Source organism: Ursus arctos, unplaced genomic scaffold (assembly GCF_023065955.2).
Source record: "Ursus arctos isolate Adak ecotype North America unplaced genomic scaffold, UrsArc2.0 scaffold_15, whole genome shotgun sequence".
NCBI classification, from domain to species: Eukaryota; Metazoa; Chordata; class Mammalia; order Carnivora; family Ursidae; genus Ursus; species Ursus arctos.
In genome coordinates this window covers 10,883,382-10,909,000 of record NW_026622819.1, presented here as the reverse complement: position 1 = coordinate 10,909,000, position 25,619 = coordinate 10,883,382, and the positions used below count along the sequence as shown (strand labels likewise).

Below are 25,619 nucleotides of genomic sequence, written 5' to 3'. Positions count from 1 at the left end.
GAGTTGCAAGTCCCATTTTATTTTCCAACTGTTCCCGTACCAGGGTCATTTATTCAGTGGCTGAAGCTCCTTGGGGTCCTAAGGCAACTTACAAGAACAAAGACTCATTTGGTTTAGGGAATTTTAGAGCAAATGATTGATGCCATGCTGTCGATGTTATGAATTTTGGGACCATTGAAGACTCCAGCATAGCTCCAAAACGGGCATTCTGATATTGGCTGAATTATAACCACCCTCCCAAATGAAAAATACAGGGCGTCCTTTGCAAATTTTTCCAGTGAGTAAGCGTATAGTGTTTTTTAAGGGAATTACTGTTGAATTCATGATGGGTAGCTTGTATTTTGTTGTAATAATTTTAAATAAAATGAGCCGCAATCAGTACCAAATAGTGGCCGTTCTGAACAAGGCTTCCGTGAGAACAAGGAAATCCCTTCCCCGTTCCAGAGCATTTAAGCCTCCACCCAGTCATCTGGGTGACCATCTGGATCCTGCGGCAGGAAGTGAAGGGAACACCGTCAGAAGGGGGAATGTTTTAGTTGCTCCTAGAACCTCTGCTTTTCTTTCTGAGAAGTCAGTCTTGGAAGGGACCCCCTCACGTCTTATGAGCACCCAGCCCCTGGGAGCCTGGAGTACATCAGGTCCTTCTGAATGTTCTGTCATAAAAATAAGTGCAGTTGGAGAGAGCCTCTGTAGTCGCTGCTTAAGGAGAAGGTGAACACGGCGGGAGTGCAGGTTATCACTGGGCAGCTCTGCTCCTGTACGAAGCACCATTGACCGAGGCCTCTAATTTCGCATGTTCCTGGAGGGGCTTCCCTGGCGAGCTCCTGCTTCGAGTGAGCACAGATTAAGGACACTCCTTACGCTCCAGCTAGAGTCTCCTCAACACCAAGCAGTGACGAGGACACTGAGGGGCTCTTCTCCTCATCCGGCAATCCCTCTCGACGGGCCAAGTGACGTCTAGTAGTGAATACACTTAAATACCAACTAATAGCAGTTTAGACTCCGGTCCAGTTAATTATAATGCGATTTCTCCTTGAAAACCATGAAAACCAGTAAATATCAGTCCACATAAACAGAATGTTTGCAACAGTACAGTCTTAAATACTAAACTTGGACAACAACATCTATTATTTATTGAATTCTTGTTGTATGCCAGGCACCAGCCGTGGTGTTTACATACGCTATCTTATTTAATCCACTCACACACATCCTAGGAGGTAGATTTTCAGCCTCTTCATGGGTAAACTGAAGCTCACTGAGTGTAAGGGATCTGCACGGTGTCCCACAGCCGCCTAGGTGAGCCCCTGGACATTGGTTGGCAACTTTCAAGTGCTTCATTAAAAAAAATCTTTTTTTCTGAGTAAAATTATAGAAAATATTCGACATTTCTGGAGCTGTGATAGTTTGACATTAGTGTGTTGCTTTAGTGAGTTGTTGGGCATTGTTACTCGCTTGTTTTATGTTTAAGCCACAGCAACGGGTGCGGTTTAAAGCCGACCCGAGAAGAAAACGTCCCTAGAGTTGGATCCTTTATAAGTGTAGTTGTTAAGCCACGCTTTTGCCTGTCATTGGTCCTAGTAAGTTATGGAACTTCGACTTTCCCTTAAAGAATTATTTTGCCAAAATTTGGGAGCCTGAGGTTTTCAGACAGGAAAATAATTTATCTCAAAAAAAATTTTTCAAGATAATCTTTTCCTCTGAAACACCCCAGAGAGAATGCGGCCCTCATAGTGGATTATCCCCATTAAAGTCATTTTTAACATTGTAGAGACTTAAAAAGGAAAAAATTTGATTCCAAAAAATTGTTTAAAGCATCTAAATTCCTGTAAGCATGGACTGTTTTCTATATTTCGTCTTTTGCTATTATTGCTTTTGAATATGTCTTTTGAGTCAAATTTAGTAACTTCCTTAAAAACGAATATTTTTAATTATTCACAGCTCAAGGTACCACTTCTTTTATGGAGGGAAAACAATATAGGAAGACTACAAGAACAGTATCAGGATCACCACGACTTGCGAAATCTATATTTTACGTTCAGTGAATAATTACGTTCCATTCTTCATCTTGCTTTAACATCCTCATCAATAGTGATGAGTCTTACTAGGCAGATGGTTTCCAATATTCAGTTTTTTCTTTTTCTACAATAATCTTACAGTCTTCTGTAATGGGTCTATGTGGATTTAACACTGCAGTGCTCTGATCTAAGGACCAGCAGACTCCGGCCCACAGGCCAAATCTAGCTCACAGCCTCTCTGTGTACGGCTTGTGAAATAAGAAGAGTTTTTACATTTTTAAATGGTTTTTAAATAAGTGCCTGAACAATAGCCTCGATTTTGCCCCTTGGCCCAAAATGTTTTAATTATTTACTATCTGGCACTTTATGGAAAAAATGTGCTGATTTCGAATGAATTATAATTTTCTGCTTATAAACATTTATATCAAGTCCACACTAAGATTTGGTCTTGACCTAAAGCAACTTGCAGAGACTCTAGGGGTAGAGTGGGGAACAGGTATGAGCTTTGCTGAGATCTCAGATGAAATGCTGGCTGTTTGGTTGGCTGCACATTATCCATCATTCACCTCGGTACGTCCTGTGCAGGCCAACTTGGTGGTACAGGAGAATCGCTACATCTTGGCCATGCAGGATCTGCAGAAGGCCCAGGCTGAGCTGGATGACAAGCAGAGAGAGCTCGACGTGGTGCAGACTGAGTATGAACAGGCCATGACTGAAAAGCAGGTAACTGTCCCCTGGCACGGGAGGGACTGTCATACACCAACATGGCTATTGTAAACCCTTCCTTTGCTCCTTTCTCTCCCCAAGGGTTTGGTTCCCAGCGGGGATTGACTTAATGTATATATATTACATAAACTGCACATCATCCCTCACTAAGGCCTGGAGTATGTTTCTAACACTAAGGACCTTGGTGAGAGGTCAGAATGGTCAGCCAAGATAGAAGTCAGTTCTGGAACATAAACGTTCTGAGTCTCCTTATTGATGGTGATGAAAACAGCCCTTCGTGGAGCACTTTCTGTTATATTTTTCAAATCATGTCTTCCCACTTTATCTCATTTAATCTTTGAAATAATCTTGTAAGGTAAGCAAGGAGGATATTTTTATTGTCATTTTGGAGAAAGGAGCTGAGGTCCAGAGGATGGCTCCTGGTTATAGGGCTGGACAGTCTGAACTAGACCTTGGCCTTCTGGTGTCCACTTCAGGCTTCTCTGCTGGACCCGTGTGACTGGCCACATGGTTGTGTCTGATGACAATGAGTGTCTATGGTCTTCTCAACCTAGTCTGCAAAATAGCAGCCGTAGAACCTTTCAGAATCTGGGTTCATACATTTCTGATCCACTGGGCAATAGGTTCTTTATCTCATTTATACTAATTCCAGCTGCTGGGGCCTCTTTCCTTCTGGAAATCCAGGCAGGTGTAACACACACTTCATGCAGCTTAAGCTTCAGAGCTCCTCATGTGCACAGGCTCCTAGGTGCTGGGGTTCCTCGGTGTTTTTGGGGGGAGGGACACCAGGTTATGATTGGCAGCCATTCGCATATAAGCATTCAGATAAAATATCTAGAAATCTCAGAGGAAAGGTACCTGAGTTTCTAAGACACCAGGACTTTGTAGTGATTTTTTTCCCCTCTCAATCTAAATACATGTTCACTCGGGTGTTCTGTATTTGAAAATCTCTAATGATTTTCTTGAAGTGGACCCCACAGACTATGTCAGCTTCTGGCCCCACAAAATCCGATCTGCCTCTGGTAAATCCAGTGTTTGGTGAATAAGAGAGAGATTCGCTCTGTTCTTCCCTTGATGATTTCATGAAGCTTCCTTCTGCGTGTTCTCAGTCTTCGCTGGTCAGGATTGAGGTTCCCGCTGACAGTCCCGTCTCGTGTGGGCGTCCCAACAAGGGAATTTAGATGAACACTTCAGTTTTACTATGCGCAGAATGTGTGATGCTTCCGCTCCTGAAAGCAAAAGAAAAGCCGTTTAGAAATTTTGGAGAAGTAATTGTACAATACCTATTTGGGTTTGTTAATTATGCTCTTTGGGATTCACTTATCATCACATAAAAAGAAAATCAGTTTTGCAATTTGGAAGAGTCTACTTTAGAAACTATGGGGAAGGTTGATAATTATTTACCACGGGGGACACTCACTTCTATTTGGAGGTGCTACTGAATAGATTAGAAATATTTTAGGCCCCATGTTGTTACGTTTCAGTTGTAACATTTTTGCATTAGTTCATTCAGTATGCTTTTTTGGTTTTGAGCATCTCCTGCTTGTTAGGACCATACGAGAAGTGCTACTGTTAAGGTATGGCTCTGACTTTAAAACTTGTTTCAACAAATGTCAAGTTTTTTAAATTAAAAAACACAAAATCTGTCTGTGAGTCCACCTGCCTCCCACATGCTGGAGTGAACCTGACCTTTGGTCACTCCGTGGCTCCTTCCGCCTCCATGAGCTCCATGTGAGTGCAGGGGGCTTAGGGACTTACGGAATTCCAGGTGGGGGGAAGGGCCTTGAATCCACAGTTCGTCACGGTCGGACCCATAACCATGCTGTCTGCTGAAGGAGTGTGTGCCCTGCTTCTCTCTACACAGGGCAGTGCTTTGTGGGGGCCGCTTCCCTGGCTTTCTGGACAGCTAGTTACCCTCCGGGAGCACCAACACAGAGTGCGCCTGGGCCCTGCCTGAGGAATGCGGGGAACCCACTCACTGCCCCAACTGGGCTCGGAGCAAAGAGCTGCGTTTGGCTCCTGTACTCTCGGAGGTCTGCTCCTCTCCCTTCCCGCTATTCTCATCCCCTAAAGGAGCCTGGGCTCCCAGAAAAAAATTTTAAAAAGCCAGAGACAGGGGCCCTGGCCATTTTCTTATTTGGCCAGTTGGGAGTGGGGATGGGGAATTTCGGGAAGACAACTTAATCTTAAAAATATCCTTTACATGAAAGTTTCGTTTCAAAGGTAGACAGACATAAATGATTTGTAGGATCATACTTCCCAGCTGGCATCTTTCTTCTTGGGGAGAAACTAACAAATAAATATGGGCAATATGGATGTGGGGCTACACCTCAGCTGGGCTTTCAGATCTCCTGCATTAACTCTCGGGGAAAGGAAAATAGAGTAGAATAGAGTCCCAGAAAACAAACTAGAATAAATATCTTGCTTTTGAAAAACACTCTATTGTGTTATTATTACAAAAGCAACTTGTGCTCCTTATGGAGAATACACATAGAGAATCCTGGAAATGAACACTAAAAATATTTGCTCTTTTTCATTTCCTATCTGAGCATATTCCTTGATTTACATATATTTAAAAATATATGTAAAATATAACATTTGATTATATAACATAATTCAATACATACTCTATAAATTGCATTTTTAACTTAGTAATATATCATGAATATTTTCTTGGTTATTAAAATTTTCATAAGATAATTTTTAATGGCTTCAGAGTATTCTTATTCACGGGTACACCATAATTTTTAAAAATATTTCTCTATTATTGCACATTTAGCATATATAACATAATTATATATTATGTGTAACATATACATATGTTATAAGTGAACTTCCAGGGACTGGCCCTATAGCTAAGTCTTTATTTGTCCCCACTATTATTTCATACATATATGTTTTTATAAGTAGAATTAGCAGTTGTCTTAAGGAGAAAGAGGGCCATTTGTTTTTAAGAATGGAGCATTGAGTGGCAACAGCATGTGGAAGTCTGGTTCAGGGTCTGACACACAGAGAACCGAAGAGGGACCTGCTGAGTCAGGTGTCGCTGGGATCTGCGAGCGAGCCTCAGAACAGCACAGTCCAAAGATAATCTGAAGTTTCACCCAAAGTCAAAGGAGATGTGGACTTAAATCAAGCAATAATGATGCTAGAACTTTAACAGGAGAAATAGTCCTGATTTTCAAGTAGGGATATGTATTGTTTTACTTTTTTGGTGCTATATATTACTAAGTATGCTTGTATTTTATCTCTATTTTTCTTTATAGGGAAGTCATAAATGACACAAATTTCTATTATCTCCTAGTTATTACCACCCGGGAAGAGTCTGACCTGCGGGTTCAGGACCCCATGTGAAGGTTTAAGAGATGGGCTTTGGCTAACACAGGCACACAGGAATTGAATCTTATGCTTCCTATGAGATAAATGGCTCACAGGTCTCAGGAGGGCAGATCATATATAATGGCTTAAAATTATATTCTTGAGCCAGAGGCTATATTTTCCTGAACGCAAGTTTTCTTCCGATTCTGGCCTTTTTTAGACCTTGCTTGAAGATGCGGAGCGCTGCAGACGAAAGATGCAGACCGCCTCCACGCTGATCGGTGGCTTGGCGGGAGAAAAAGAAAGATGGACAGAACAGAGTAAAGAGTTTGCTGCACAAACAAAAAGACTCGTAGGTATGTAAATTCCTGTGTTAATCAGATTATGTGTTGACTATGTTAGGGTGTTAGCAAACTGAAACTTTGATCAGAATACAAAGCAACCCTCTAGTACGTCAAATTCTTGTGCGTGTGTGTGTGTGTGTGTGTGTGTGTGTGTCCAGAGATTTCAGAAGGAGGAATATTGGTCTGGCATCTATGCAGCCCTTATTAGGTGTAATAATGACCTTCAAACCTCTTTATTAGGTCACTTTTGAATTCTCCTCTGAGCGAATGGTCGTATTGATCAAGGTCACTTGGGTTGGAGGCTCTGTCTTCTCAGATTTTGTGTCTCTTAAGCACCAAAGTCATACTCTCACATCCAACAAGCATCAAAATAACCTAGTTGTTGACGACTAGCGGGTATTACTTGGTGGACCATTTGGACCCTGTTTAACAATGATCTGCTTATTCACCAAGACACAGCAACACGGGGTTATGGTTTGGTTTCTGGAAGTTAGTTTAAAAGAGTGGTTGCCTTTAAGAAATGTTTAATATTCTGCACGATTAGAAGGCTGATTATCAAGTATTTCAGTGGTGTTTTGTTTTCTGTTTTAGGGGATGTGTTGTTGGCTACAGCTTTTCTATCTTATTCTGGTCCATTTAACCAAGAGTTTCGCAATCTGTTGCTAAATGACTGGCAGAAGGAAATGAAAGCCCGGGAAATCCCATTTGGAGACAATCTAGATCTCAATGAGATGTTGATTGATGCTCCCACTGTTAGTGAATGGAACCTCCAAGGTCTGCCAAATGATGACCTATCCATTCAGAATGGCATCATTGTCACAAAGGCATCTCGCTATCCTTTGCTAATTGATCCACAGACTCAAGGGAAGATGTGGATTAAAAATAAAGAAAGCCAGAATGAACTCCAGGTAATTTGTGTTTGAGTATATTTATATTACTGGTCAAGTTTTATTGCCCCAGATGAACAAGAGTCTGAGAATAAAGAAATACTCAAAAATAGCAGAGATTGTAATCCTAGATAGAGCAGTAACAGACGCAAGCCTAAACTCTAATATTAAAATCTTTTCTAAAAATTGCATTTGCGTTTGTATGGACCTCTACTAATGCCATCTTTCGAAGGTTTCAGTTTCTCCTCTATTAGAGCCTACATCCCTCCTTGATGAACAGAGCAGGGTGGAGTTGTATATACTAAGTGCATAGCACTCTACTAGGACTTCTCATGATTATTCCATTTTTATTTGTCACAAAAGTGGTGGTGATGAGGAGAAGACAGGTTGCACTGAGAAATGACAGTTTGCTAAGGAAAAGGATGGAAACAGTTTAAGCTTTCTGTACAGTCTCACCAAGTGTGGGTTCCAGATCACGTTCTCTAAAGATCTCTATATTTGTGTCCCATGACGGAATGCTCAGGCACCATTTAATGTCCGTTATCTCTGTGCATGGCATCGTGATATTGTCAACAGCAACCTTTGGATCTTGTTTCTAGATCACATCTCTAAATCACAAGTACTTCAGAAACCATCTGGAGGACAGTCTTTCTCTTGGAAGGCCTTTGCTTATTGAAGATGTTGGGGAGGAGCTAGACCCAGCACTGGATAATGTTTTGGAGAGAAACTTCATTAAGACTGGGTCTACCTTTAAGGTAGGTTAAACCTATTGATAACGTGCAGAACCATTACCACGAGGCCAGGTAAATGTGACATAGATGACATTTTCTCAATAGGCAGCAACTGAAATCTGAGTCAGTGGCAAGAGGTATTTGCTTTCTCTTCTACACTTCCTGAGTTGGGATTAAAGTTTTCAAGAGCAGTTCTTTTACAAATATCTACTTCTTTTGTGTGATAGAGTCTGACTCCATTTTGATGGGTGACTGTAGACATTTTTCAAAACCCATCATGACCCTCCCCAGTTCTGTCCCAAATCTGGGCAAGCTGATAAAAAACCCTAGGGCTCTCTCCGTTGACATTGGTGGGAAAGTCAAACCATGCAATCCTCTGTTCATGCCCTGTGTGGGAACCTTTATCCCAGCCCTACCCCCTAATCAACATAACACTCTAAAACAGCTGCTTTTCCCTGCTCTCTCAATCAATTTTTGGGACCTGGTTGGGGGCCTACTTTAATCTCCCCAGAAATCTCATTATGTGAGTAATAAACCTTTTCATGCCCTTTTGGTGCATGTGTGATGTCATCAGTCTTGACCTCTGAACAATTTTGGATGGGTAATCCATCTCACGTCTGTGGTATGATTGTACCAATTTTGGTGCTGAATTCTACATTTATGGTATATACTGGCATACATTGAACTTCCTCCTTCCTTCCCTCCCTCCCTTCCCCTTCCCTCCCTTTCTTCCTCCCACCCACCTTCCTTCCTTTCATCCTAGTGGTTGAAGCCTTGTGAATGCCTAATGACCACTTCTTTTTCAGTATACAATGATCTCCAGTTATATAATTATTTAAAGCAATTCTTGATCCTGTGCAAAAAAGGGCACAGTAAGGTGTATGTCTGTTTTATTGCTTTTGATTTTATTTTTATAATAAAGGTGAAAGTTGGTGACAAGGAAGTAGATGTGATGGATGGCTTCCGACTCTACGTCACCACCAAACTGCCCAATCCAGCCTACACCCCTGAAATAAGTGCTCGGACCTCTATCATTGACTTCACTGTCACCATGAAAGGTCTGGAAGATCAGTTACTGGGGAGAGTCATCCTCACAGAGAAGCGGGTGAGTGAAGTGTGACCACCTCCTTGTCGGCATTGTGTTGCGATTCTTTCATTGATGAAAATAATAGCAAAAAAGCTGTAATAAGATTGAGGTTCTCCTTTTTATTCCTGCATTTTTTTTCCATTTTTCATTCCCAGGTGTCTTGGGTAATTACTAATGAGTCTCTCTGTTTCATCTGTTCTCATAAATCACACATATCCATTGATTTTGTGTAGATTAATGACGTAACTATGAGAATATCAGTCTCATGCTCAGCATCATTATTCTGGTCTTATATTGCTTCATTTTTCTGAAGAGTTTGCACGATCGTGAGTTCTGTTCACGTGTGGACTTTCAGGTTTCTAGGATACAGCTAGGTTTTTCTTTCATATCAATTCATTATTATGCTTTTAGAATATAAAATTAAAACTAGTGGCTTCAAACCACTGAGATTAAAACCAGCTAACAGACAACACTCTCAGTCATTATTTGTTGCCTACAAGAGCTCTGTGTATGTTGTGACAAGACAGACATCCTTGGCTCTGGAACTTCACTGAGCACCTTTTGGAGGCTGTTGGCGTAGTTATGTTATCTGTTTTCTCTACTTCTATTTGGTGGAATAACTTAATGATCAATAAAAAATAGCCAATAATTTGTAACCTCCTTGTTTTGAGTCAGCATTTTCTCTAGGGAACATGTGAGTCTTAAAGAGGTCCAGAGGGTTTTAATAGGATTGTTTTGGTAGAACTGCATGAACTCTCAGAGCTGCTATTGATTTTCTCCAGATTCAGTAGCAATGAGGAGTCTAGTTTATTTTATTCCCCCTTTACACTGACCTCAAGATTTATTTAGGTTAAAAGTATTGGTAAAATCTTTGGAATCCTTCCTTCCCATTATTTTGAAAAAAGTATTTTTTTTTTGTATTTCATGCTTAGTCTTCTGAGTCCTTCCATATGTTTATGTGTTGCTTCTTCACTGCCTCTTCCCCTCTCTCCTTTCCTTTTCTATGAATAGTCTCTTTTTATATTTTAGTTTATAGTGCATGAATCATAGAGTCCTATGGTTGGAAGTTGCATCAAGAGCATTAAATCTGACTTTGTAGATTCTTGTAGTTAGTGACCTTGGGATGGTAGGAACTGAGGCCAGAGTTCCTACCACAGACTAGCTATCGAAGTAATTACAGCCTTCAGAATACGTGCTTGTTAATTTTGAGAGGCTGAGTCGAGGTGGCTGAGGAAGCCTATAGCACTGCCATATCCTTACTTCAGGAAGGACGGGGATTCTTGATCCACAGCATGCAGTGTCAAGCAGGGAATCCCCAAGAGTCTTTGGGGCAGCGGCCATTACCCAGATGTTAGGCTCTGCTTTCACCTGCGGTGTTGGCTTTGGGGAGATGAGGGGCCCTGATGGCAGTTTGAATCATATCCTTATCTTGGGTTTTCTCACATTCAGCTGAGATGAATATAGTTTCCTTGGAAGAAATAATTTGGTCTGACAGATTTTGTTTGCAACAAAACAGCTCTTAGCACTGGCGCCGTAATTCTTAGAACAGAAGTTTAAGATGAAGCGAGGAGCATTTTAAGCTCCTTCCAAAAGACATTGAACAGCCTTGAAAAGCCAATATGGATCCCAGGCTGGGCTTTTTCTTACTCCCTGGAAAAGTACCTTGAGTGTCTTGAGAGAATTATTCCTTTACTGTTGTCTCATGATCAGAATCCATTCTGGGCTCACAGAAGATAATTCTTAGAAAAAGTATGACCATAGGAATGGGACCCTCACTCTATTATAATATTAGAGGGCCCTCTTACCCTGAACCACATGGTTATACAACATGTAACCTGTATTTTCTTTCGTCTAATGTAAGGTCTCATGCAAGAAGTGAGCTACTGGACTTAATTTTGAAGGGTTTTCAGTAGTATTTCCTGCAAGCAGCATTTTTTTTTTCTTTTTTTGGTAGCATCTCGTCTTCCAACCCCACTCCTGAATTTGCTCACGTAGCTGAATCATCTCAGCCAGGGTGGTGGCAAGTGGGTCTGAGTTGATCTCTTGTGCTTTCTGGAAATTGAGTAACTCATTTGAAAAGAGCCTATAGATTCAAAAAGTGTTCCTTTGATTTGTGACAATGCAGGCTTTCTGGCTATGATCTCTTCTTAGGTGATTATTATGTATACTCCATCAGTATAAAATGCTGTCGAGCCAAGGGTGGGTATTGGAAGCGGGGAAGACCCCACCAGTAAGAAGCTGGTCTTGGAAAGCATCTAAGAAATTTCCTTACACATGGAACTGAAACAAAGTGTGGGTTCTCTACAGTCAGGATGAATTCAACCTTCACTGGTCTGTCGGTTCTTCTTGTGAAAGGTGGCTTGAAACAGTAACTTATGATGCCAGGGAAAGGCCATTCTTCTTTAAATCCATAAATTCACCAGCTGTCCAGTGTCTTGGAGATACGGGCAGTGAGGAACCTTGTTAACACACGGGATCTGGTCTCGTCAACGCTCAGCTCTACATCCTGCTGGCCCCTTAGGTTTGTTTGCTTTTGGAAACAAATGCAAACGTCAGAGAATAGGAATGCAGGGAAGGCAAATTTTTAATGATTTTACATTTTCTGTGTGCTCCAAAGGAGTCATTTTAAATGTGTGAACTGTTCAAGGTCACATCAAGGCCATATTCAGTTGTTGACCTGATGTACCTGTGAGTAGATACAGGCAGCCTGCTATTGTCACCGGAAGGTGAGGTATCAAGCCCATTTTAAACAGGCAGCAAACCAGGAGTTCCCCAGCAACTAACCTTTAAAAAACAAACAAACAAACAAACAAACAAACAAACAAATTTCTTAGGTTCACTCTTACCTTGATCCCAGAGAACAAGACAGAAACTCAAAGAGAGCTATATACTATTAGGACAAAAATACTAATCTAGGTTTACAGCCTCTTGGCCACACAACACAAGACCTCAGGGGTCACCTTGTTCAAAATCCCAGATGACTAAACAGGTATGTGATTTCCTTCGGAGATAGAAATAGCCAGACTCTGTGGAAATACCCAAACTCGGTGGAACCTCCCAAACTCGGTGGAACTGACAGGAGAAATAGTTTAATGAAGACCCTTAAACAGATTGTCATTATCACCAGCTCACTGGTACAGAGAAAAAATAAATCAGAATTCTCTTGTTTAATCTTTCTTTCTTTTTTTTTTTTTTTAAAGATTTTATTTATTTATTCGACAGAGATAGAGACAGCCAGCGAGAGAGGGAACACAAGCAGGGGAGTGGGAGAGAAAGAAGCAGGCTCATAGTGGAAGAGCCTGATGTGGGGCTCGATCCCATAACGCCGGGATCACGCCCTGAGCTGAAGGCAGACGCTTAACCGCTGTGCCACCCAGGTGCCCCTTGTTTAATCTTTCTATTTTAATTACCAGTGTAAGGTATAGAAGAGAACGAACCTTTGGGAATGAGAGCCTGGGTGATCCTTTCAAACTGAGAACTCTGAAAGGCTGTCACCTGTTTCCTTTTGCTGATTTCAAAACCGTGGTTACAGATGTGGTTTAGATACACAAATAATTTTAGTTGTCATTTGCACCTGTGTTGAGCCACTTAATTTTTGATCATTTAATTAATAAATAGTGTGATTCCTGAAATTGTCCTGAATCACTACTGTACTGCCTTACTCACTTTGGGGATACTTTTCATATTACCACCATTTATATAAAAAATTTACAAGGCAGCCTTAGTAAATAGAATACATAGCACAAATGTTTATGTGTGTGTTCGTGTGTGTGTGTGTGTGTGCATGTGTGTGTGTGCGTGTGTGTAGAGATAATCCCTTTGGGAAAATGCTTATAGGCAAAATGATTTTGATTTATTTTGCTCCTTATTATTAATTTCAAAAAGAACTATCCTCTTATAGATTGGGGGACCTAAAGTCATAGTTCAACAGAACCATGTTTAAAATCAGCCATACAAATGAGCATAGGCCTAAAACCTTATCCCCAAATAGGTTTTCCATTTTAAAATCCTGAATGAAAAGCAAGTAGCAGGGGTGCATGGGTGGCTCATTTGGTCAAGCATCTGTCTTCCGCTCAAGCTGTGATCCCAGGATCCTAGGACCAAGCCCCGAGCCCTGCTTGGGCCTTCCTGCTCATTGGAGAATCAGCTTCTCCTTCTCCCTTTGCTCTTCCCTTCTGTTCCTCCCTTCTTCTTCCCCTCTGCTCGTGCTGTCTCTCTCAAGTAAAAAAGAAAAGCAAATAGCAGTTCTGTTGTCCTTCAGAGATAACTTTTCCCCATAACTCTTGTCCCATTGTAGTGTTTGGCTACTTACCTGTTATTTAGTACACAGATTGCTTTCATAATTTCAAGTTGCTTTAAATTGTACTGTTTACTTTAGGGGATATTATTATTATTTTTTAAAGATTTATTTGTTTATTTGAGAGAGAGTGAATGAGAGGGGGAAGGGTCAGAGAGGCAGACTTCCTGCTGAGTAGAGAGCCCACTGCGAGACTCCATCCTGGGATTCCAGGATCATGACCTGGGCTGAAGGCAGTTGCTTAACCACCTGAACCACCCAGGCGCCCCAATTTTAAACTTTGGGGGAAAGGTACTTCTTAGCCTCATTTTAATCCTTTAGGAATATAAGCAGTTACTTTAATTGACAAATTTATTGGTGTTTACAATGATATTAAATTGACTACAACCATCTCAATAATGTTCAAGCTTTTACTTGCTATTTTTAAAATCAGGAATTGGATAATTTGTCCATTTGTACATATTATACTAACTGTTTATTTTGTGAATAACAGTTTTCGTAAGTAACCTGGGGTGTGATTTTAATACTGATTCTATAGTTCTCAAGTGGTGATGAGATTGACAGTGTAGGTTGCAATAAGTCTTGTAAACTACGTTGAGAATTTTGGACCTTTCAAAATACCTGAGGGAGATCCCTGAATGTCTAGGAGCAGGAAAGGGGGTGATGACAGAGAAGAGGGTCAGCGGGAAGACCAGTTCTGGTTAGAGTAGTCCATGAGGAATAACTAAAACCTAAACCAGGGCCATGGCTATGGATTTGGAAGACATGGATGGAGGAAAAATTATTGTGCTGGAAGAATCCGTAAGACTTGGTGCAGGTTTGGGGTTTGACAGCCCATGCTCTCGTCTCAGCAGACACGACAGCATACATCCTTAGCCTAAGTACAAGATTAGAGAGTTCTCTTTTATCCCTTTTCAGCCACTTTATTAGGCTTTTGTAGTGATATGTGAAATTCTAAAGTATGATTTACTTTGTGCCAACCAATAATTTTATTTTTCAAACTGCTTATTTTCCCAATAAGAATTACAATGTTTCTGAAAAATCCATGCTTGGAATGAATCAAAGGAGGGGAGAAAAGGGAGAGCGACATATTTTGAGCAGTTATCATGATTGAGTTACTGTTGTAGCTGCTTTACTAGTTATATCCTGACAGTCATTCTCTGAGCTGTTTTTATATCCATCTCACAGATGAGAAAACCGAGGCTCCTAGAGTTATAGAGCATGGCCAACACCACACAGCTGATAGATCCCGGGGCTGTGATTCAAACACATGTCTTCCTGATGTCAAAACCATCATTCTCCCCCCGGCTCTACATTCCTTCCCTTACCTGTCTGCTTCAGGTGAGGATTTTTAGACCACTCAGCTTTAGGAACTCAGGCATGATAGTGATGGTGGGCAAAATGTGGGAATATGGTAATAAAAAATATTTGAATTTTTCCCTTTATTACATTATTTCTTAGTATAACCGTAATTTAAGTTCTGTTTTTTTTTTTTGTTTTTTGTTTTTTTCTGTAGCTGCTTATGGAGAGGAATTTTGCAGGTGTCTTAAATGTCACTTTCCGTACTAAATTTTTTTTCTTACGTTTTCTCAAATTTGAGATTCTTATCTAGTAAATAAATGAATGAAAATAACCACTAAGGAAGCTTTTCAATGTAACCCAATAAAAGGAAGCCAAGGAGATAAAGGCAGGTTTTGCTGGCGTTGCTATGTCTCCAAAACTTAAGCAAGTTCCCAGATTTTGCTCAGAGACCGGTACGGATCTACCCACGGTAACTGTTCAGTCAGTGGCGATTAACTGGCTAGAACATAAAGCAGTGGCCACTGGCCTTTGTTCTTTGTCTTCATGCAGTTTCATTACTACCACCTTTGTTTTAATCCTTGGTTTTTAGTTACAGGGTAAGACTTTTCTCCCAGCCTGTGGGTTTTGTGCTGCCTTTGGCTTGTTCTGTGTCATGGCCTTTCCCTCTTTCCCTACCCTCACCAGTCCCATCTTTTTTTCCTTCTGTTCCACGGACTCTCCTTCTCTAAACCACCATGAGGAAGAAGTAACCAATAAGGATAATAACCTTCCAAAACCATTCTGTCTCCAGCTATCTATAAAGATCCTTCAGGAAAGATCTAGAACTTCCCTTCTTTTGGAGAAAATAGCACCTTTTCAGGCCAGGAAGAGTTTCCATTTTAAAGGTACCTTCAGCAGCCGTGTGGATTGTTTCCCTAACTTTTTGGACACTTGTTTTTCAGGGGATTGGATATTTCAACCAGCAAGTTGAAAATAATCACATTCAGACAACAACAGAGCTCTTATTAACAAGAAACTAAACAGAAGAAAATGTATTTAATCTGAGAGGTCGATATGTGTCTTCAAATATATTCCAATGTATTTTCAAACATTTTTCACTTTCAAAACAAGCTTACATATAATCACAAAGGTCACTTAAAATGATTTGACTTTAGGAAATAAATAGATGGTCCAGGGGATAGTGGTAGTGTTTTTAGCAAATTTCACGTTATTTGCCACCCATTCTTCTTTCCTCCATTAATTCTCCTCCTCTTCTTATTTTGATGGATTTCCTGCAGTCCAGTATGATAACTACAGTACGGGAGAGCAGCCCTGTAGGCTAACTTTTTCAGAAATGGCCAAACAATAGTTGTTAATTAAGGAGGAAAATATCTTTATGCAAATTAACAGGAATTGGAGAAAGAGAGAACTCATCTCATGGAAGATGTAACTGCAAACAAAAGAAGGATGAAGGAACTGGAAGATAATTTGCTTTACCGGCTGACGAGTACCCAGGCGTCCCTGGTGGAAGACGAGGGTCTCATTGTTGTGCTGAGTAACACAAAAAAGACCGCGGAAGAGGTGACACAGAAGCTGGAAATTTCGGCTGAGACAGAAATTCAAATTAACTCAGCCCGGGAGGAATACAGACCTGGTGAGTTTGGTAATGAAAGACAAATGTCACAGGAAAATGAAATGAGAAAAAAACAAAAATCGGAGAAATCGGAGGAATGAAGGACATTAATGCAAATGGCTGCACAAGGTGGGGTGGCCGTCCACGTTTTGTGGCATCGCTTTGGGACAATTCAGTAAAACTGAGATGAAAAAAATTCATAATGGTGTAACTTTTCTAGGTGCTTATAATTCTTGTGAGTTGGCAAATTCTTTAAACTTAGAAAGTAAAGAGGAAGAATTTCTAAAGAACATCTGACTACCATTTTGAAATCTGAGGAATTAGTGTAGCATTTTTGGGCTGCTCACTAATTTTGTATCATTTGGTAACAATCAGCCAGTATGTTATGTTTGCGGTCTTCGAATTAGGAAGGTAATTAGGAAGGTAATCCTTGGTCACACCCGCGTGCTTTGGTCTTACCCACCAATTTGCAAATCAGTGTTGTTCACGGGTTACAAGAGGGACCTGCCGAATGAGAGACTATGGACTCTAAGAAACAAGCTGAGGGCTTCAGAGGGGAGGGGGGTGGGGGAATGGGATAGGCTGGTGATGGGTAGTAAGGAGGGCACGTATTGCATGGTGCATTGAGTGTTATACGCAACTAATGAATCATCGAACTTTACATCAAAAACCAGGGATGTACTGTATGGTGACTAACATAATAAAATATATTATTATAATAAAAAAAAAAGAGGGACCTGCTGGAAGAATTCAGTTTCCTTTAGAAAAATGTATCATTCTTTCTCCAGAAACAATCCAAGCAGTAGCACTTGCCGGAGAGGCAGGGGCACCATCTTTGCCATACCTTGTTTTGCCAACCCGAGGCCAAGCTTAGTCGGGGCTTCTTCACGGAGCTGAAGAATGAGGTCCATACGATGCCTGCACAATTTGCCAGGCAGTACAGTTTTTCCTATCCCATCGATTGCCTTTTCTGCCTATGAAAAAATAGAATAAAATCTATTTATAAGGGATCTGGAAGTTCTAACACAGAAAATACCACTTGATGAACACAAACAGCAGACTGCTTACACAAGGCTTATAAAGAAGAATTAAATAGGTATCAGGAGCCTTGCTCCAGACTCCCAGTGCTGTAGATAGTCATTGAGAAAACACAAGTGAAACCCGTTTTCATTTAGAGTTTAGGCTGGTCTGCGCACGGGTCATGTGTTTTCCACCCCGTAGCACACACAACCTTGCTCTGTCTTTCAGTGGCGACGCGAGGCAGCATCCTTTACTTCCTCATCACTGAGATGCGCTTGGTTAATGAAATGTATCAGACTTCACTCCGCCAGTTTCTGGCCTTGTTTGACCTTTCCTTAGCCAGGTACGTCCATACTCAGGAAGCACAGCTGAATTTTCTATCTGCGGGCTAGAATGATGACATTGTATTTATAACTTCTTTTCTTTTTTGCTACTGAGTCTTCTTTTAAAATCTCAGTTTAGTGTAATTACCAGTGTGTTAACACATCATTCTCATTTGTCCTTTTATGCTCAGAGACAGCTCTACCAGCTCTTCATCCATGGATTGATTCCTTGGGTTTCATGTATTTCTGTTAAATAAGAAAATTCCCAACACATTGTTGTGAGCGATATAATACCTCGCTGGTAAAGCTGATTTAGACAGCATTGAGGATTCTGTTATGTTATTTTGTGTTGAGAGAATTATTTTAGATTTAGGATGCTTTTATTCTTATGCCTATAAAAGTGCTGGCCCTCCAAAGTTACCTATTCTCCATTAAAGACGTTTTTTATGGACAATGCAAAAGGGTAGTGGGATAAGCCTGATTTAAACATTCTCTCCTCCAGGTCTGTCAAGAGCCCAATTACGAGCAAGAGGATTGCTAATATCATTGAGCATATGACTTATGAGGTTTATAAGTATGCAGCCCGGGGCTTGTATGAGGAACACAAATTCCTGTTCACCTTGCTGCTTACCCTGAAGATCGACATCCAGAGGAACCGAATCAAGCATGAAGAGTTTCTCACCCTTATTAAAGGTCAGTATAATAGTAGAAAGCGTTGTACACAGGTCCAGATGTAGAAATCACTTGAAGGTGCTGTGCGGTATTTTTTTTTTCTGCCTTTAACAGTTTCCTTGCATTTCGTTGAAGATTGCACATATGTGAAATATTTTATTTGTTCATTTATTGCATGAATATTTATTGAGAGCCTACTGCGTGCTAAGGCACAGTAGGGGCACTTGGGGGCACATAATAAAACAGTAAGTAAATGATGTAGAAAGTGAGAAGCTTGTAGGTACTATGGGCAAAAACAGCAGGATGAGGGAGATGGGGAGTTAACAGCGTGTGCAGAGCCGGTGAGGGCAGTTACAGTTTTAAATGGATACCTAATTTAGTGGGATACCTAATGGGGTAGGCCTCCCACTGGCCCTGGGGACAGGCAGAGGGGGAGTGTCAAAGACAGAGGAGATGGCATCAAGGTGCCGGAGGGGGCAAGCCCAGTATGACGGAGGCTGGAGCCACGGTGTGTGTGTGGGGGGGCGATTGTGGAGCTCATTCCCCTAGAAATTTATTCTGTATCTGTTGAATTCACGGGCAGGTCTCTTGCGCCACTGCACAAGACCGCCCAGGGAAGGCTAGGAAACACATTTGCTATCACATTCTTGAATATCTGGACAAAAAAATAGTTAAAGTAATTGTGGAAATGTTGCTGGGGTCTAAGTTGCTTTATCTGCCATATCTTTCTAAGCAAAGGTTTATCTTTATAGATGAGACGTAATTTTATCTACAGTGGATGGGGAGAGATTTTCATGTTCACCTGGAGAGTAGATTTGCAGAGGAACCTGAAGAGGGCGCTGAAGGGGCAGGAGGGAGGAGTGTGGCTATGCACGTGCTGTGCCCTGGGGGGTGTAGGTCCGCAGTCCTATGTGACCAGATGTGTGTTCGTGTTTGTATAAATATGCATTTGCACACATCTCTTATAGAAACAACAAAGAATCATTTGGTTAGACTTGAACTTAGAAATGTATGATTTACAGACAATTTTTCTCTCTTTCTCTCTCTCTTTCTCTTAATTCTTTGCCTCCAACCCTTGAACTCCTGCTCCTTTATTTTCCAAGCTTTCTTAATCAGAGCATGGGGATGATGAATGAACTGGGGAGACATTCCTGAGGGAGATGTGTAGGTGTAGGGATTGACTTCTTCACTGAGCCCTTCAAATAGTACTGATTCCTGGTCTCATTGACTGGTCCTCCGGCTGATGGAGATTTCCTGTGGCAAGTTGTTCCCGACATCTCAATTCAGGCATGAGATGCATTCCCTCACGAAATGCGTCCAGGTCTGGTTGAGATGCTAGGAAGTGTGTTACTGTTCGGCGCGATGATCGCAGACGTGGGATTGAGAGTTAGGACGACTCTAAGTGAAAATAGTGGCTTTGCCAATTTCTTGACGAGTGTCTCCAGCAGGTTCTTTAACCTTTTAGGCTTCAGCCTCCCCTGCCATAAAACAAGGGTGGTCAAATCTATATCATCGGATGATTGAGAGGTCGCACAATTTGTGTAAATACTGGTACATAGGATATATTCAGCAAACGATAGGCATCGTTATATTATCTGTAGTATTTTAGTTTGTTTTGATTAGTCTGAGGCTTGTATAGGCTGGACTGGTTTTGTATAGACTGGCTTGTATAGGCTGACTGGTTTTTGGAATTCAGCAGTTTTATAATGCTGCTTTATGAAACGGAGTGTCAGAGGAAGTTTTGCAAGGCAGTTATGTTTTAAGGTTGCTCATTGCTGGGATGTTGGTGAGAGTGACCGACCACATGGGTGAACCCCCTCTGCTAGGACTTTAAAATCACTTGATCGAAAATGTTATTTAGAGAGCAACAGTGTTTGGATACCAGTCTTCATTTGCTCATTTCTAAGATGAAAGGGGATCAGCCCAGATGACTTTCTAAATCTGCTTTAGCCATACCACCTTATAATTGCGTGGTATCACCTGTAGAAATTTTTCATTGTAAGAACCTATCATTTTTATGAAGTATTATGGTACAAATTCAAACCTACTTTTTCGCAAAGTAAGGGTTTATAGAATGAAGGCGATGGCATAACTCTCAATCACCTTGAGAATTTATTTGGAGTTATACCTATCCCGACTGTTCATTCATCAGAAGTATATTTAATCTGGTACCATATTATCCAGAAATATGTCTGCCCCTGACCCATTACCGTCATCCTCTGTGGCCCATTGTACACTTTTGAGGCAGGCAAGATATTCATGCCACAGTTTTACCCTCTACTAAATGATGAATAATGCTTTGGTTGCAGGGAATACCCTTTCCTTCCTGTAAATAGCTTCTCCCTAACTCTCTGGTGAATCTTATTCTTTTGAGTTTGTTAGAAAATGGACAGTTTCCATGGAAATTGGTATAACATTTTTCAACACCATGCCATTGTCCTCAGGTCTTTAACTGCTCTCTGCCATTAAGGCAATCTGTTTTGATTTGGTGACTTAATAATCTTATCGAAATCGCTTCAAGGCCATGCTTACCTTGTTGGAAATATACTAAGATGGATTTGGCCCAAAGATAGTAATTTAGTGGGTCCATGGTCCTGGCTAAAGTAGAGATCGGTTCAATAAATATCTTGAGTATTATTATTTGTTCATGACCTGCTCCGTTCAAAGAAAAAGATTTTAAAGATACCCAAATGAATTGGTTATATCCTTTTAAGAATTATGCTTAGTGTGTATTTTCCTTGAAACATTTTAATAGATGCTATTTATTAAACAGTATATTTCATCCTATAAAGAATTTCTAAACCTTTCTTTGACTTAAAATATGATTGTTTACACATTTAGTTCTTCTGAGGTGGGCAACAATAACATTTTAAGGTGTCATTTATTTTATGGTGCTGTGAGAGTTATGTGAGTTACGTGAACTTAGGTAAATCAGCAGCAGCAAGGTGAGTCACTATGCCATGGAAATGTTTGCTGTGTTAGATTGAGCAAAAATAAGTGATACAGCACACGATCCTTGGGCGTGCTCAAAATGGATATAAATAATACACTGATTTATAGAAGAGAACCTTTTAAACACATGTAGCGCTGCTGACATTTTTAGATAAATTCTGTCCTTGAAAGAGCTTGTGCCAACATCGAGCAGTTCTTAATGTTGACAATAGCTGCTCATTTAGTGACCCTCTGCTGGGGTCTTGATCCTGTTTTGTGTGCTTTACATACATATTTTCTCTCATTCTATCATCATCACAACACCCAGGCTTCATTATTCCCTGTGTACATATTTGGAAACAGAGACCCAGACCCAGATGAGCTGCCTTGTCCTAGACCTTGGCCACGTAGAGCTAGGACAGAATCCAGCATCCCCCTTCCACACCTATGTTGCTGATTCTTAAGTGTGTTTTTCTAAAATCATCTATTCCTTTATTCAATTTTATTATTTTTATTTTTTTAAAGATTTTATTTATTTATTTGACAAAGAGAGAGAGAGAGACAGCCAGCGAGAGAAGGAACACAAGCAGGGGGAGTGGGAGAGGGAGAAGCAGGCTCCCAGCGGAGGAGCCCTATGTGGGGCTCGATCCCAGGACTCTGGGATCACGCCCTGAGCCAAAGGCGGATGCTTAATGACTGAGCCACCCAGGCGCCCCCCTTTATTCAATTTTAAAGCTTGTTCATTACTATGACATATTTCTAAGCCTAAAAAATGATAAGGTAGTGGGGTGCCAGGGTGGCTCAGTCGGTTAAGCGTTGAACTTTGGCCCAGGTCATGATCTCAGGGTCCTGGGATCGAGCCATATGTCAGGTTCCCTGCTCAGCAAGGAGTGTGCTTATCCCTCTGCCCCTCCCCCTGCTAATGCTCTCTCTGTCTTTGTCTCTCTCAAAATAATAAATTAAATCTTTAAAAAATGTCAAGGTAGTAAAATAATTAAAGGTGTAAGAAAAAGTTTTTGTATATAAATATATTGTTTTAAAGTAAAGAAAGAAAAATCTAGTAACTTTCTATGTTTAATTTTAAAGGAGGTGCCTCCTTGGACCTTAAAGCTTGTCCTCCTAAACCATCTAAGTGGATCCTGGACATGACCTGGCTGAATTTGGTGGAACTCAGCAAACTCAGACAGTTTTCAGATGTCCTTGATCAGGTAACTTGTGCTTTGAATAAACTTATGACAATGTCGCAGGGAGCAGCTTTCTGATTGGTCACTAGTTACGGTATTTGTGGAAGAGAGAGGTCAATATCACCAACTGGAGATCCTCAAGTGGGAAAACTGAGAGATTTAATGAAATCACTAGACATATTTAAGAGGTTTTGCTGTCTTCCTGGAGATTAAATGAAAAGAAGTATGAACAGCCTGCCTCTAAATGCTAGAGATCCTTTTCTCGCCTCTTGTTCTTTTCTTCTTCCTCCTCTCTTGTCCTCCCATGATATGGCCTTAGCCAGGTGTCTGGGCATTAATCTGATGCTAATCCTCAGTCCCTCATCTTTAAAAGTTATTACCCTGTCATAACCAGGAGTTCCTGATGAATTGTGTATGTGCTGGGATCATGGATGTTGGGTCTGGAGAACTGAATTGAGACAAACCAGGGAACATATTCTTGAGAATCAGATGACCAGAGAGTAGTCACACTGAGAGCAAAGTGGCTTTATTCAGCCACAAGCTCTAGGCCTTTTATGACCAGAAAATGTGCTAAGGTTGGTTCTTGACTTTCCCAGTTTAGGTTGACCAGAAGCTTACTGTTTGGCTCTATCTGTATGTTTTGGCTTATGTCTGGTGATCTGGGTTATTTCTACCATATAATTTAACCCATTCTTTTGGGTTAAATAACTTTCATTTGGGTGGTTTTAATGCACTCTAGCGTGTTCCCCTATGAGATGACTCCTAGTGACATTTCCCCAACTAATATCTGTTACTGAAGTTGCTGTCTTCTGGTGATTGTCTTATGCCTGAAATCCCTCCACATCATGTAGTCTTTCATGATTAAGGGAGATTATTACTTTTTATTCGTACGCAATACTTTCTAAATATGAATCTGGAATGTTTTTCCCTTTGATTAGGCCTCTAAGAAATCTATCCGGGGCTTTAATCAAGGGGAATATACCAGATAATATTGGATTATATTTATCTGCAGACACTGTTTGTTTGCTCTATGTTTTGAAAATGATTGCCCATGGAATGCTGTCTCTGTTCTTAAGCTCCAAAGGATAATGGACTGTATTCTCTTCCTCTTTATCAATTGTGTAAAGGAAGCATGTGTGTCATTATTCATTTGATGATGATATTAAGTCATATATTTCAAATTACTTGAGATTAATAGAGTATTGACCAAAAAGCTTTTCGTTCAATAATAAACATATATTAAATGTCTTTTTTTGTGCCAGGAGTGGTCCTGGGAAATGAGGAAACATACATTAATAAGTGAGTGAATTTGTTCCTGATCATGAGGAGATTTCATGGAGCAAATCAGATTTCCTTAAAATAATGAAAATGAGCTTTCATTGATTTCTTTATTCCTTATAAATTTGTTACCACAAAGGCATTAGAAGAAATTAAACAACCGAAGGCTCTCCTTACTTCAGAAGCCAGCTGTAAGCTGGTGCTAATGCAGACTGGCTTCAGAGCAAATCACGTTTGATTTCAGACTGTCACACTTTTTGGTAATAGAATATCAAATTAAAAAAAAAGTCAAGGGATATCATTCACTCGTGTCTGGAATAGTCAGAAGATTTGATGAAAAATATCCGTGAACTATTACTGAAAGATTTTTCTGTGCTGTGATGCAATTCTTATCCCCTGGTATTTTCAGATATCCAGAAATGAGAAAATGTGGAAAATTTGGTTTGATAAGGAAAACCCTGAGGAGGAACCCCTTCCAAATGCCTATGATAAATCTCTTGACTGCTTTAGACGTCTTCTCCTTATTAGATCCTGGTGTCCCGACAGAACCATTGCCCAGGTAAAAAGTTCATACTAGAAAAAATAGAATATTCTTAAAGATTTTTTTTATTTTTAAATAATCTCCACACCCATCGTGGGGCTCAAACCTACTCCAACTCCATGGTCTAGAGTCACGTGCACCGCCAGCTGAGCCAGCCAGGCGCCCCTAGGAGAGTAGTTTTAAGGAGCATTTCCTTTTAAATTTAAAGAAATATTGACAGTTATTATACAGTTTCACTCATTTATGGAACACAAGAAATAGGAAGATCGGTAAGAGAAGGAAGGGAAGAATGAAGGGGGGTAAACAGAAGGGGGAATGAACCAAGAGAGACTGTGGACTCTGGGAAACAAAGCTGAGGGCTTCAGAGGGGAGGGAGGTGGGGGAATGGGATAGGCTGGTGATGGGTAGTAAGGAGGGCACATATTGCATGGTGCACTGGGTGTTATACGCAAATAATGAATCATGGAACATTGCATCAAAAACTAGGGATGTACTGTATGGTGACTAATATAACAAAATAAAAAATTATTATTAAAAAAATAAATAAAATAAAAAATAAATTTAAAGAAATATTGAATATTTTAGTCCCTGTGAGAATTTTCTTGGAGGCTTCTACGGAATTTTCTGGTAATACCTATGTGACAAATGGGAAAGTAAACAAATGTAGCGACGTGTACATTTGTTTTTTTTTGTTTTTTTTTTTTAAAGATTTTATTTATTCATTCGACAGAGAGAGAGACAGCCAGCGAAAGAGGGAACACAAGCAGGGGGAGTGGGAGAGGAAGAAGCAGGCTCATAGCGGAAGAGCCTGATGTGGGGCTCGATCCCATAATGCCGGGATCACGCCCTGAGCCAAAGGCAGACGCTTAACCGCTGTGCCACCCAGGCGCCCCATGACGTGTACATTTGGGCTGAGTTAATAAACTTTTTTGGTCTAAATGGTGTAAGAGTGAATGAGAAAGCCATGTTTTTAAGGTCAGCTTATAGGTATGATGTAAAGGTAATGTATTACTCTTCCACACCATTTTTATATTAACTCAAAAATGATATGGCTGCCCCATTTTGTTAGTAGTAAAACAACATTTCCTTAAGTAGGAAGGATATGGAAGCCTGGGAGGAGAGGTAGATTCCCAAATCTACAGTTTTAACCCCAGAAAGTCTTGGGACCTTTGATGCAAGAGTTGGCCTAAAACTCTTTCAGTTTTACATATGGCTTAAATGTAAATTCTGCCTCCAGAAGATCCATCTTTGCAAAGACCTTTAGTCTGCTGGCCTACTGTCATGGAAATGTCACTGCTAATAAGAGTTGCCCGAGTCCTGCCTTCACAATGAAAAGTTTAGCTTTGAATAT

General features: G+C 40.6%; 1 protein-coding gene across 1 annotated transcript in view; it reads left to right on the top strand.

Moving 5' to 3' along the window:
* Positions 1-25,619, top strand: part of DNAH5 (dynein axonemal heavy chain 5) — a 253,231-nt gene that overhangs the window by 201,917 nt on the left and 25,695 nt on the right. Inside the window, exons 61-70 of the mRNA XM_057312162.1 lie at positions 2,601-2,738; positions 6,280-6,415; positions 6,995-7,311; positions 7,890-8,045; positions 8,944-9,126; positions 16,097-16,340; positions 17,568-17,682; positions 18,165-18,355; positions 22,352-22,473; positions 24,137-24,286. Of these exons, the coding sequence (XP_057168145.1) occupies positions 2,601-2,738; positions 6,280-6,415; positions 6,995-7,311; positions 7,890-8,045; positions 8,944-9,126; positions 16,097-16,340; positions 17,568-17,682; positions 18,165-18,355; positions 22,352-22,473; positions 24,137-24,286 (1,752 nt within the window). The remainder of the gene's footprint in view (positions 1-2,600; positions 2,739-6,279; positions 6,416-6,994; positions 7,312-7,889; positions 8,046-8,943; positions 9,127-16,096; positions 16,341-17,567; positions 17,683-18,164; positions 18,356-22,351; positions 22,474-24,136; positions 24,287-25,619) is intronic.